This window comes from Esox lucius, chromosome 5, assembly GCF_011004845.1.
Source record: "Esox lucius isolate fEsoLuc1 chromosome 5, fEsoLuc1.pri, whole genome shotgun sequence".
Lineage (NCBI taxonomy): Eukaryota > Metazoa > Chordata > Actinopteri > Esociformes > Esocidae > Esox > Esox lucius.
Window position 1 is genome coordinate 28,355,118 of NC_047573.1, and position 14,992 is coordinate 28,370,109.

At 41.3% G+C, this 14,992-nt stretch overlaps 1 protein-coding gene across 2 annotated transcripts; it reads left to right on the forward strand.

The window, feature by feature from the left end:
* The first annotated feature begins 766 nt into the window (after nucleotides 1–766).
* LOC117592757 (E3 ubiquitin/ISG15 ligase TRIM25-like) lies at nucleotides 767–13,955 on the forward strand. Of its 2 annotated transcripts, XR_004575741.1 has the most exons (7): nucleotides 767–1,454; nucleotides 3,712–3,807; nucleotides 3,999–4,232; nucleotides 4,353–4,512; nucleotides 5,097–5,156; nucleotides 10,393–11,162; nucleotides 11,211–13,955. XR_004575741.1 is itself a non-coding variant. In XM_034292137.1 (6 exons), the coding sequence occupies exons 1-6, from the start codon at nucleotides 879–881 to the stop codon at nucleotides 10,908–10,910; spliced, it is 1,644 nt and encodes a 547-aa protein (XP_034148028.1). In that variant the 5' UTR covers nucleotides 767–878; the 3' UTR covers nucleotides 10,911–13,955. The 2 variants fall into 2 exon arrangements, 1 of the variants encoding a protein (XP_034148028.1); XM_034292137.1 differs by having other exon boundaries at nucleotides 10,393–13,955.
* The last annotated feature ends 1,037 nt before the right edge of the window (nucleotides 13,956–14,992 follow it).

The window sequence follows — 14,992 nt, forward strand, 5'->3', positions numbered from 1 at the left end:
GAAAAGCGGAGTGGTATTGCTTGGTTACTTGTAAATCCAGACATGATTTTCATTAAAATGATTAAATGTGTAGCTTTAGACCAATAAAAACTGCATTAGATAGAGTTTATTAAATAAAATAAATATTAATTAAATTATTGGTAGACCACATGGTCTGATGTGTGTTTTCAGTTATATAAGAAATGGTGTATTTCTGGATCTCCCACTATTTTTACCTGGTAGCAGACAATAAAAAACTATACAGCAGGACACAGATATATTTAGACAATAGACAAAGACAACAACTTGACAAAACCACAGTTAAAAGGCACATCTCATGAAGAAGTTTTAGGTGTCTGTAAATCTGTTAGTGATTAGGTCTTTAAAAGTGGCAATGTTGACAAAAGTAGATCTCAGATGGGGGAGTGAGGCTGAAGAGGGTTTTGTATAATAAAACAGTAACCAGTGTATCTTGTCTCAGGTATATAGTGATGGACAGTTTCTGGTACTGTACAGAGTCTAGTTATGTCTTTCCTTACTCAGGTCACTTTGAACAATTGCAGATACAGAGAAAGTTGTAGTAAATATGTGAGATCTCTATTTGTTTGACATGCACTCTCTTTCTGCATTCACAGGCTGTCACGTCTGCTGTTCTGCTAATTGTTCTGGAATTGGGAGAAATGATGAACTCGACCTTGAAGGTAACACAGAATTGAGAATATTTACTGGCTATGATAGATCAATAATGCCCTCTACTGGCCAGACCTGATATCTGACATCTGAGTTCACCACAGAACCAGGAAGTCACAGAAAACAAACCACTCCTCTGAAAAAAAGCAGTTCAAGGAAAACGAAAGTAATCTCTTGTTCTTTTTTCTCTGTTTGCATGTGTGTGAAAAATGGCACAGGCTATAAACTCAATCAGTTGTTCAATCTGTTTAGATCTACTGAAGGATCCAGTAACTATTCCCTGTGGACACAGTTACTGTATGGGCTGTATTAAGGACTGTTTGGATCAGGAAGATGACAAGGGTATCTACAGCTGCCCCCAGTGCAGACAGACCTTCATACCAAGACCTGTTCTAAACAGGAACACCATCCTGGCTGAATTGGTGGAGGATCTGAAGAAGACAAGAATCCAAGCTGCTCCTCCTGATCAATATTATGCTGGACCTGGAGATGTGGAGTGTGATTTCTGCACTGGGAGAAAACTCAAAGCTGTCAATTCCTGTCTGGTGTGTCTGGCCTCTTACTGTGAGACTCACCTCCAGCCTCACTATGAATCTCCTGCCTTTAAAAAGCACAAGTTGGTCCAGGCCTCCACACAACTACAGGGGTTGATCTGCTCTCATCATGACAAACTACTGGAGATTTACTGTCGTACTGATCAGCAGTGCATCTGTTATCTCTGTACAATGGATGAACATAAAGGACATGATACAGTCTCAACTGCATCAGAAAGGACTGAGAAACAAGTAAGATGGGAACTCTACAGTATAGGATAAAACATATATGTTGTGTGTGGATGTGGGTGGGTTTGATATTCATTATATTTTGTTTGTGTGTGTGTTTGTTATACCTACACTGTGAGCAATCTGTAAACCTTAACATACGATGCCATGCCAAATAGTATAGGCAAGGTGGCCTAGTGGTCAGGGAATCTAACTAATGTCTGTAATGTCCCTGGTTCTGATCCCCCAAACGTCAAGGTGATACTGTATTTATGTCAGTCAGTTCCTGATCAAGACAGTTCATCCTAATTGCTTCTGCCTCCCCTGTAACATTTCCCCAGGTGGTTGATATGAAAGGAACTGGATCATAATCAACTTGCCTGGTTAAACGATGGTTAAAGTAAAGTCTTAATCTGTAGTATATTGGCCCTGTACCACAAACTAGAGGTATTCACAGATATGTTCAAAATACGACATTCCATCTGTTATCCGTCTGGTTCAGATACATATATACCGACTATATATACCAAATATATATACCGACTATATATACCGACTATATGTACCGACTATATATACCGACTATATATACAGACTATATATACCGACTATATATACCGACTATACAGGTGCTGGTCATAAAATTCAAATATCATCAAAAAGTTGATTTATTTCAGTAATTCCATTCAAAAAGTGAATCTTGTATAACATATGCAATCATTCCACACAGACTGATATATTTTGAGTGTTTATTTCTTTTAATTTTCATGATTATAACTGACGACTAATGAAAACCCCAAATTCAGTATCTCAGAAGATTTTTATATTGTGAATAGGTTCAATATTGAAGACACCTGGTGCCACACTCTAATCAGCTAATTAACTCAAAACACCTGCAAAGGCCTTTATATGGTCTCTCAGTCTAGTTCTGTAGGCAACACAATCACTACTGACTTCACAGCTGTCCAAAAGACAACCATTGACACCTTGCACAAGGAGGGCAAGACACAAAAGGTCATTGCTAAAGAGGCTGGCTGTTCACAGAGCTCTGTGTCCAAGCACATTAATAGAGAGGCAAAACCAATTCAAAAATGTGGGGGAGATTCACAAAGAGTGGACTGAAGCTGGAGACAGTGCTTCAAGAACCACCATGCACAGACATATGCAAGACATGGGTTTCAGCTGTCGCATTCCTTGTGTCAAGCCACTCTTGAACAAGACACAGCGTCAGAAGCGCCTCGCCTGGGCTAAAGACAAAAAGGACTGGACTGCTGCTGAGTGGTCCAATGTTATGTTCTCTGATGAAAGTAAATGTTGCATTACCTTTGGAAATCAAGGTCCCAGAGTCTGGAGGAAGAGAAGAAAGGAGAGGCACAGAATCCACGTTGCTTGAAGTCCAGTGTAAAGTTTCCACAGTCAGTGATGGTTTGGGGTGCCATGTCATCTGCTGATGTTGGTCCACTGTGTTTTCTTAGGTCCAAGGTCAACACAACCATCTACCAGGAAGTTTTAGAGGACTTCATGCTTCCTGCTGTGGACCAACTTCATGGAGATGCAGATTTCATTTTCCAACAGGACTTGGCACCTGCACACAGTGCCAAAGCTACCAGTTGCTGATTTAAGGACCATGGTATCCCTGTTCTTAATTGGCCAGCTAACTTGCCAGATCTTAACCCTATAGAAAATCTATGGATTATTGTGAAGAGGAAGATGTGATACGCCAGACCCAATAATGCAGAAGAGCTGAAGGCCACTATAAGAGCAACCTGGGCTCTCATAACACCTGAGCAGTGCCACAGACAGATCGACTCCATGCCACGCCGCATTGCTGCAGTAATTCAGGCAAAAGGAGCCCCAACTAAATATTGAGTGCTGTACATGCTCATACTTTTCCTGTTCATACTTTTCATTTGGCCAACATTTCTAAAAAGTAATATTCTAATTTTGGGAGATACTGAATTTGGGATTTTCATTAGTTGTCAGTTATAATCATCACAATTAAAAGAAATAAACACTCGAAATGTATCAGTCTGTGTGGAATGAATGTATACATTATACAAGTTTCACTTTTTAAATGGAATTACTGAAATGAATAAACTTTTTGATGACATTCTAATTTTATGACCAGCACCTGTATATACCAACTATATGTACCGACTATATATAATGACTATAACCAAAATTATAAGAAAGAAGATCATATCCTGATTAATAAATGTGATATAATTCAAAATTGCTACACTTTGCTGATTACATTTGTTTATGATGTATTTATCTGCAGAGACAGTTGGGGGAGAAACATTTGGAATCCCAGAAGAGAATTGGGGAGAGAGAGAAGAAGATTCAGGAGTTGAGACAGACTGTGGACACTCTGAAGGTGAGTGTTGTGGCTGATATAAATACATGTACAGGACCAATCAGAAGTTTGGACACACCCACTGAATGGATTAGTGTATCTAAACTTTTGACTGTCACTGTATATTTACATTTACAATCTGAATGTAATCCTGTTGATAGCAGAGTGAATTAACTTAAAATGGAGCCCCTTCTCTCTCTGTGTGCTAACAGCACTCTGCACAGGCAGCAGTGGAGGAGAGTGAGAGGATATTTACTGAGCTGATCCGCTACCTTGAGAAAAGACGCTCTGAGTTGAAGGAGCTGATCAGAGCTCAGGAGAAGACTGAAGTGAGTCAGGTTGAAGGACTCTTGGAACAAGTGGAGCAGGAGGTTGCTGAGCTGAGGAGGAGAGATGTTGAGTTGAAGCAGCTCTCACACACAGAGGATCACATCCATTTCCTCCAGGTGACATCACTAACTTACCTTACAATACTCTGTAATGGATCCCTCTTGACTTCTTTTCCAGTGAAATGGACTGGAACTTAATTCACTGTCAAAACCTATTGCTTCTTTCCCTCTCTGTAGAGTTTCCAGTCTCTCTGTGTCTCTCCTGGAACTGAGGTCTTACCCAGTATCACTGTCTATCCACACATCTCCTTAGAGCATGTAAAGAAATCAGCCTCTGAACTGAAAGATCAAATACAGGATGTATTAAAAAAGGAAATGGACAGGATATCTGGGGAAGGTTGGTCAAAATTATTAAATATAATAATTATTATTAATATTAAACACTGTTTTTACTCGTCTTAGAACTACATCTAATGTTATAAAGCAACCACTATTATTTTGGGGAGGACATCATGAAAGAAAATACACAATATTAATAGATTATTGTAATGTCTGTTTGTCTTGGCGGGTAACAATTAGACAAAACACCAATGGTCTATACAAAATATTGTCATCAAAACACTTATTCAAAAAGTGGAGGAGGAGGAGATGAAATGACAAAAATAGGAGAAGAAGAAAGGGGGAAACATAAGGAGAGGAACAGAAGAGTATGAATGACCTCAATATCTTCACTGAATCAATGTAGTTATCAAGTAGAGATCTGAGATCTGTCAACAATCATTGTCATCATAACAACTTGGTTCTAGTCAGTGACCAAAATCAAAGCCATGACAGACTGGCCTGAACCACTGGAACTCATGTACAATTATATACAAATATAGTCCATCTATAATCCATCTCCCCTCTAGTTACCTGTATGTAGATTACTAGTGGACATGATTAATGTGGACCTGTGATATATAAGTCTGTCTGTCTCCATAGTGACTACAGTTCAGATTGGAACACCTGCTGAGTCCAAGACCAGAGAGGAGTTCTTAACATGTGAGTAAATACAACCACACACACATAGACACAATCACACATCATTGTTTGCTCTTTACGTTAACGTACACACACACCCATAGACATGCACACATACACTCATAAACATACACAGGTGTAAATCAATCAATCAAATTTTATTTGTAAAGCGCCTTACAACAGCCAAAAGGTGCACAAGGCGCTTTCCATTAAAAGCTTCAGTAGACAACAGAATATAAAAAATATTAAAACATATAAAAATATAAGATAAATAAAGAAAAATGTATATGTACATATATATATACACATACACCTGCATACGCATATACACACACATACACATACATACACATAAAATATAGAAAATGAGCATACGAGTCAGAGATTACGTGTTAAAAGCCTGTCTGAACAGATGTGTTTTCAACTGCGCTTTAAAAACACTGAACACGGTAATGTTACGCAGGGATGGTGGTAAAGCGTTCCACAGAGTTGGGCCCTGAACTGCAAATGATCGGCCTCCAAACTTTTTGTATTTGAATTTGGGAACGACCAGAGAGGTGTGTTCAGAGGAGCGGAGAGCTCTAGCAGGTTGGTAGACCGTTACTAATTCGGCGAGGTAGGCCGGGGCCAGTCCATTGATGGCCTTGAATGCAAACAGCAGGACCTTGTACTCCACCCTAAATCGCACCGGAAGCCAATAAATCTGTTTCTTTACATGTAATTACAATCTTACACACACACACACACACACACACACCAAAAGAGAGAGAGAGGGAGCGACAGAGACTCTCCTTTAAAAAAGATACAACAGACTCAAATAACCAAAAACAAAACCTTAAATTTAACACCAATTCAACCTCCTCAGAAACAGAGCACAACACACCCTGAACACCACATACACTTATGAACTGCCCAAGATGTTGTACCAGACTAGTCAAACTCAACCCTCAATCTCACTGTCAGCATCCCCTCAAACATACCCACCACATCCACAGATCCCTGTCCTTGAATAAAATGTTTCCTAGTCTTCCAAACAGCTCATTTATCAGCCCCTGTCAAAACAATTCAGCAAGACCACCACACCCTGTTTACTGAAACTATACTTGGGTCCAAATATAAACAACCGAGAACAGAAGAACTCACCCAAAACAGTAAACCACCTAGTCAGCAGGTCAGAAACACCAACCAACCTGGAACAATGTAAAAACACATGAACCAGATATTCAGGATCAGAACAAAAAGGACACCCCTCCTTAACACTTGGATCCAGGTGAACCAGAGATTCAGGATCAGAACAAAAAGGACACCCCTCCTTAACACTTGGATCCAGGTGAACCAGATAATTCAGGGTCAGAACAAAAAGGACACCCCTCCTTAACACTTGGATCCAGGTGAACCAGATAATTCAGGATCAGAACAAATAGGACACCCCTCCTTAACACTTGGATCCAGGTGAACCAGATAATTCAGGGTCAGAACAAAAAGGACACCCCTCCTTAACACTTGGATCCAGGTGAACCAGATAATTCAGGATCAGAACAAATAGGACACCCCTCCTTAACACTTGGATCCAGGTGAACCAGATGTCTATTGGTGGCTACATCCCCATGTATAATCCTGCACTGGAGACCAGCTGTCCTCTAATCAATGGACAGTTTATATAAAGACCACCAGCTGCCTTTCAGGGAAACACCTGGACCAAACACACTCACCCACATCGTGGATTTCACCTCTTCTAGGGAGGAAACATGGGACACCTTCACACACACAGTGTACATGGCCTTCTTCTTAATCCAGGCTGTCCATCCACCAATCAGAGAAGGAGATGTCAGTCACAGACCGTTGATGAGATGCCGACAAGGAATCAGAACTCAGCCACGACCTTTCTCCCCAAACGATACGACCGGATCCCTGCTCTCTCTCCCAACTCCTCCAATGATCTGCTCTGCATCAGATGCCCCAGCTTCATACACCCCACTCCCTGAAGGCATGAGTGAAGGTTGGCTGAATCCAGAGCACGGGACTGAACCATAGAGTTGTGAAAAAGAGGCTCTTCAAACAGCAACATCCTGGGCAGTGTGTTGATCTTCTGGGACATGCAGAACACTCTCCAGGCCTGCATAACAGACTGATAAAAAGGAGTCAGGCCAGACAAATCAACCTCCTCCAACTACAAGAAGAATGTCTATCCAGACCCAACCGGATAGCTGTGATGGTAATTCCATCAAAAGGAACTCTTTTAGGACAGAAACAAAATTCTCTTGGCATAATTTGTAGTTTATTTGCAAATAGAGAGATGCGTCAAAAGCTTCTAAAATAAACCTGTGAGGAATCTCTGAGGAAACACACAACAGTCAGTGTACTTATTACAGTTAAAAGGTGTGGTAAGATACGGCCCAACTGTCAACAATACATAGGTTTTACCCAAAGGGTGGGCTGTCCCCCCACCTTATCCCAAGGAACTAAGGACACTGTAGGTTACAGAGACCAAATTTTCTTGGCACAGTTGAACCATTTATTATTATTTGCAGAGAGACACGTCAAACGCTTACAAAAATAATCGTCCGAGGAGTCTCTAACTTAATACATAAACAGTCCGTATTTATTACAGTTAAAAGGGGTGTGGTAAGATGTTGCCCATCTGTCTCGTGTCACATAGGTTTTACCTAAAGGGAGGGCTGTCCCCCCACCTTCTCCTTCCTGCTATAAAGTTTACTGTTGCGTTTACCTAAACAAGCCAATTGCTCCTTCTTCCCCCCAAGGACCACATTTCTGAGGAACAAAAAGACTGACACCCTTCTTTGTCAAGCAGGAGAACATGGTAAAAAGTACAGAATAATCCACTGATATTATACAGACATGTGTGTCACAATCAAAGTAAAGATTTGCATACTAGCCAATAGAAGACAGACATTTCTCAAATGTACCTTAGTTCAAAATCTCCATAAGAGATCCCCCCCTCCTTCATTCTTTTTCTTATTTAAGATGGGGACTCAGTACTTTTAACTAGTAACCTAGTTATACAGTTCAAGAAATTCCACAACACAGCCTTCATCATCAGAGTATGTGCTGTATCCACCCAGCTGGAATAGTCACTGTACAACAGCCTCTGGGCTGATTGAAGACAGAACGCCTTGACTCTAGAAGTAATGTCCACCAGGCCCACCCTCATTCAGTGGTAGATACAGGGCTGCCGCCTTAACCCAGTCCTGTCCAGACCAGTAAAAGTTAACAAGTGTTCTCTGCGGAGTTCAAGCACCGAGGCATCTGTACAACCATGAGTCTGTGCCACAGAGTTGAGGGGGCCAGGTTGTTAGTTACCAGAACCCCTCCCTTATATGACAGCTGGGGTAACAACCATTTCCACCAAGACAATCTGGCACACACCTTCTCCACTACACCCTCCCAGATCCTTTCCTGGAACACATCAGAGCCTAGAAAACCCCCCTGAGCCCATCCCTACCCCACTGAAGCCCCCTGGGTAACTGAGGAAGAGACCCCACAGGAAGCTGACCTGCCCAAAATGACTCACTCTTTTCCCAGTTGACCCCTGCAGAGGAAATCCTCTCATAAAACCAGGTGTTCAACACACAGAGGATCACAGGCCTCTGGTTTATAAAGTGCAGAGTAGAAATCCACAGCATGTCGGCGCATCTCAACATCGTCTGTAGTCACTTTCCCATCAGAGAGATGAAGACAGACCATCTCTTTACATGGCGATATTGACTGGTCCAGGTTAAAGAATAAAGAGCTGGGAGCATCCATATCTTTGAGGGTGGCAAAGCGAGACCTGATCAAGGCACCCTTCACACTTTCATGCAAAAAGGACCTTAATTCATGTCTCCTATCATGTAAATTCCTGACCAATCCAGGGTCTGTCTGAGTGGTCAGTTACAGCTCAATCAATTTGATGTCCTGTTCAAGGGCTCTAATAGTCTCTCTAACCTCAACATTAGACAGAGCAGTAGACTGTTGACAAAACACACATTCGGGCCTTCCCAACCTCACACTGTTGTCTCAAGGACTCAAAATTCCTTTTCAAAGTCCTCCATCGTCCCCAAAACTACAAAACCTTTCACCAATCATGATATCCTGTAACAACTTAACATTAAAATACCAATGTGACATTGACCGTCGTGGACAGAACAATTTAAAATCAACACTAATAATAATATGATCTGAAAACCCCACAGAAAAAATTTCACACTGCACCACTCTACCAGAGTAGCGTTCTGAAACATATAACCTGTCTAACCTTGCTGCACTCATTTGACCATCAGTCATTTTTAACCATGTGTACTGACTAACATTGGCATTTCTCACTCTCCATACATCAGAAAGATCAAACTCAGTTAACACACCAGACAGACCGGACACAGAATTCAGATGAGGTTCCAAACCCGTGTGATCTGCAATAAAATCCACTGTACAGTTCCAGTCCCCCAAAACCCAACATCCCTGTTGATCACGTTGTCATAAAGAAACCTTTATCTTATCAAATACAGCAATGCACTGTGTTCCCTCATTTGGAGCGTAAACATTCAAAAATTAAACAGAACTCCCATAACATCCACCTTGACCAATAAGACCCGGCCCTTGACAATTTCAGTTATAGATATTACAGTCACCCCCAAACCAGAGGGAAACAAAATACACACTCCAGGATGAAAATGTGTACCATGACTATGCACATGCTGCCCCCCCACCACCACATGCCCCAGTCAACCTCATAAGCTTCATCACTGTGTCTCCTGTAGGAAAACGACATTACGTTGTTTCTATGTAATCACTTCCAATACCCAAGCCCTCTTATTCCAATTCCTCCCTCCATTAATATTAAGAGAACCAACCTTTAACACCTCCATAAAGAAAAGAGGGAAAACAGAAGAACACACAGAGAAAACAGAAAATGGGTAAAAGACACCCTGGGATGTATGATATCCATTAATGTTTAGATTTTCTGAACAGCCCCGTCATGCATAGAAATCAGAAATCCACCAAGAGAAAAGGATGAATACTTTGAAAAGGGCCACCAAAACTCCACACTCACACACACCACTCCCAGCATGCACAGAGAGAGATAAGAGACACACACACACACACACAGAGGGAGAGACAGAGACAGACACACACACACACAGAGGGAGAGACAGAGACAGACACACACACACACAGAGGGAGAGACAGACACACACACACACACACATACACACACACAGAGAGACATTTTCACTGACTTTGTTTTTCATCCTATTAGATTCCTGCCAGCTGACATTGGATCCCAATACAACATATAAGAGGCTGTGTCTGTCTGAGGGGAACAGAAAGGTGACATGGAGTAATAAGGTCCAGTCCTATCCTGACAGATTTACCTCCTGTAGACAGGTGTTGTGTAGAGAGGGTCTGTCTGGAGTCTGTTACTGGGAGGTAGAGTGGAGTGGGGGAGGGGTTGATGTAGCTGTCTCATATAAAGAGATCAACAGGAAAGGAGATGGTTATGAGTGTGTGTTTGGACAAAATACTCAGTCCTGGGTGTTATTCTGCTCTACATCCAGATGCTGTTTCTGGCACAATAATACCATGACTGATATCCGTGTCCCCTGCTCCTCCAGAGTAGGAGTGTATCTGGACCACAGGGCAGGAACTCTGTCCTTCTACAGTGTCTCTGACACAATGACCCTCCTCCACAGAGTCCAGACCACATTCACTCAGCCACTCTATCCTGGGTTTACTGTTTATAATGGATCTGTGAAGATACTGACACCTATTCAGTGATACATCTATCAGTCTGCTTGTATCAATGTATGAATGATTGACGATGGCTAAAGATTAATTTAAGATTACAGATATTATATAAAACAGCATGATACAATTACTAATTTGCATGTACACAGGTTTTAATCAAATCAAGTATAATAGGATTAGCCAGAGGTCTGACTTCCTGAATGAATATGAACATATTATGAAAGATGCCCCTCAATGGTGAAGGGAGTTGATTGACAGCTGAAATGGACCAATCATCATAAAGTTTAGTTTAGTCAGTGTCTACAACCCTACTGAACTATTTTAACAGAGACGTTTCGTCTTGATTTGCGGGATTTGTTTTGAGTTGGTTGTTAACTTGTCAACAGGAATATATTTATAAATATATACCATGTGTATTTAAAGCATTATTAAATGTTCTACAAAACAGATTTCATTTTGACTGTAAAATGTTTTGAAAATAATTTCATTACTGACTGTGTAGAATGTTTCTGTGTGAGGCGATTTCAGGTAAACAGAGTAACCTCTTATCTGTTGTCATCTAGTGTGATTGATGGGGCAGATAGGAGTTGATTCACACATTTAATGAACATTTACCTTTGGTTCATGTTCAGCAAACATCTGTTCTGTATTTTATGTGTGATCATAGATTTGGGAATCTTTCATTAAGTCATTTGTAAACAGTCTGTTATGCTTTGTAGTACATTCTACCTGGACTTGTTTATAATTACTATCCACTTTAATTATGTAACATTTGGGACACGTTGTAGAGAGACAGTCAACCAGGATCAGAGATAGTCAACCAGGGTCAGAGACAGTCATTCAGGGTCAGAGACAGTCAACCAGGGTCAGAGACAGTCAACCAGCTTCAGAGATAGTCAACCAGGGTCAGAGACAGTCAACCAGGGTCAGAGATAGTCAACCAAGGTCAGAGATGGTCAACCAGGGTCAGAGATGGTCAACCAGGGTCAGAGATGGTCAACCAGGGTCAGAGATGGTCAACCAGGGTCAGAGATAGTCAACCAGGGTCAGAGATAGTCAACCAGGGTCAGAGGTAGTCAACCAGGGTCAGAGATAGTCAACCAGGGCCAGAGACAGTCAACCAGGGTCAGAGACAGCCTAAGGAGAGTAAAGAGTTCAGTATCCTACAAGACAGAAAAAGGCTCCAGAATACTTAAAGGAGTACCAGTGTAAAACTGTGTGTAATAATGACAAAAGTGAACATGTAGATTATTTCTACAGAGTAGCTTATGGTGTACCTAAAACATTCAGAGAGGCTATGGACTCTAAGAAGTCAAAGATGTGGACGGACCCAATGAAAGAGGAGATGAACTCTTTGACAGAGAATGAGACTTTCACTCTGACTCCACTTCCAAGAGGCAAACAAGCAGTGGGAGGCCGCTGGGTTTATGCAGTGAAAGAGAGCCCAGATGGATCTGAGACTTGTAAAGCCAGATATGTCACTAAAGGATATGGTGAAGTAGAAGGGACTGACTCTAAAGAGACCTTTTCACCGACAGCCAACATGACCTCTGTCAGAGCATTGATGCAGGTGGCTGTACAGGAGGATCTTACACCAACTGGATGTGAAGACTGCTTATCTCCATGCTCCGATGGACTGTGAGCCATATATGGAACAACCGGAAGGTTTTGAGATCAAGTCAAAAACAGGGGAAGACTTAGAGTGCAAACTCAATAAGTCATTGTATGGTTTAAAACAGTCTGGCGTAACTGGAACATGTTACTGCATGATCACCTTACAGAAAAGGATTTTGTATAAAATGATGCTGATAATTGTGTCTACAGCAGAGAATCTGAGAACGAGAAAGTGATTCTGTTATTGTGGGTAGATGACTTAATCATGGTGGTGAGTAACAACACCTTACTCAGTGATGGAAAAGAAATGTTGAAGAGAAGGTTTAAAATGAAAGATATGGGTCCATTTAAACACTTCCTGGGTGTGGACTTCAGACAGAGTGAGGGAGAGATCAAAATGACTCAGAAGAGACACATAGAGAAGATGTTAGTGACATTTGGAATGTCTGAATGTAAACCGAGATCCACCCCATGTGAGCAAAAGTTTAACTTTGACAGTGAGGGTGAAGTTATTGACTCAACAGGATATAAAGAGATAGTAGGTAGCTTGATATACATTATGACAAGTACTAGACCTGACCTGAGCTGGGTTGTTAATAAACTATCACAACACATAGCAGAACCAAAGCAACAGCATTGGGCTGCAGCAAAAACACCTACTGAGGTACTTAAAGGTACTATGGATCAAGAACTACACTCTCAGAAAAGTGAGGAAAGGCTACAGCTCGAGGGATATAGTGATTCTGATTGGGCAGCCGATAAAAATGATAGGAGGAGCACAACTGGATACTGTTTCAACTTAAATGAGAATGGTCCAGTTATATCGTGGAAGAGTAGGAAACAGCCAACAGTGGCACCATCCACCTGTGAAGCTGAGTATATGACACTAGCAGCCACTACTCAAGAGAGTATGTACCTTGAAGGAATAGTCAGTAGTAACCAGCATGTGACAGTCAAGATATATGAGGACAACTAGGGGGCGATAGCTTTATCTAAGAACCCAGTATTCAGACAGAGAAGCAAACACGTAGATATAAAGTATCACTTTGTACGGTCTGCACACACAGAAGGGAGAATATCTATAGAATACTGCCTTACTGCAAACATGGTCGCTGATGTCCTTACCAAGCCAGTGACACAGGCTAAGTTTGAGAGTTTCAAGGGGTATTTCTTTGGAGAGTAATGTGAGCTGGCAAATGTAAATGTTTCTGAAGTTTTTAGAACACTGCCAGATGTGTTATTTTGGCATAATGTATTTTTGGTTTTTGTTTACCCCTTTTTGAGAGCTGTAAGCATGTCTTTAAGTGGGAGTGTTAAGCATATTTGATATGAGGAGCAAAGCCATGTTAAATAACCTACGCAGTGACATCATATTAGTATGTGTGTGCCTGCGTGCACTTGAATGCTATTGTGAGCATGCTCAGATTAAACGGTCTGAGTGAGTTCCCAGACCAGAGAGACCATGGTGGTCTGTCATTTTTTTCCAGTGAATATTAGCCACTAGGTGCTAGCTAACCACTTTGGTCACTGTAACAACGATAGACTGCTGCAGAAATGTCAATCAATCAATCAATCAAATGTATTTATAAAGCCCTTTTTACAACAGCAGTTGTCACAAAGTGCTTTGCAGAGACACCCGGCCTTAAATGTCTAACGCTACAGAGTTTATATGTATTACATCCAGACTGTTTGTCCCACCTCTGAGTGTTTTTAGTCACTATTGTAGTTCCCAACTGGTTACTTCTACTAAAGTTTTCATATCAGGTGACCCCACATGGGGTCGTAACCCCTAGTTTGGGAACCTCTGGTTTAGTACCTTATTAACCTATACGCAGATTTTGTTTTTACCTTGTTGGTCCAGGGATTCAAACCAGCAACCTCTCAGTTATTTGTCGTACACGCTTTAACTATTAGAGTATCATAAGAAGAGGTCAGAGGTAAGAGGTAAGATGTAAATTCTGAGTCTGTTATAATACACAACCTGATGGGCTCAGAGGACAGAGGTAAGATATAAGGTCTGAGTCTGTTATAATACACAACCTGATGGGCTCAGAGAACAGAGGTAAGATATAAGGTCTGAGTCTGTTATAATACACAACCTGATGGGCTCAGAGGACAGAGGTAAGATATAAGGTCTGAGTCTGTTATAATGTTATAGGCTAAAGCCACCTTCTCCATATAACTGTCCCACTCACCCCATAGTAATGCTTAGCCAACTGGTCAATCAGAGTTCTGTTGAAACATTCAACCATTCCATCTAACCATGGGGTTGTATGAGGTGATGAGTGTCACATTAACCCCAAGCAGCTAAAACAAGATCTGAAATATTTTTATTATATTCCCATTTACATTTGTAAATCTCTTCTCAAAGGGTCCAGTTCCAACACCCACTTGTGCCTCCTGTTGGGTTGTAATATGTCAGGATTGGTCTCAGAACCAGCAGAGGCTTGTGGTCTGTTATGATGGTAAATGAGGCCTGGCTCAAGTAGTGCCTGAAC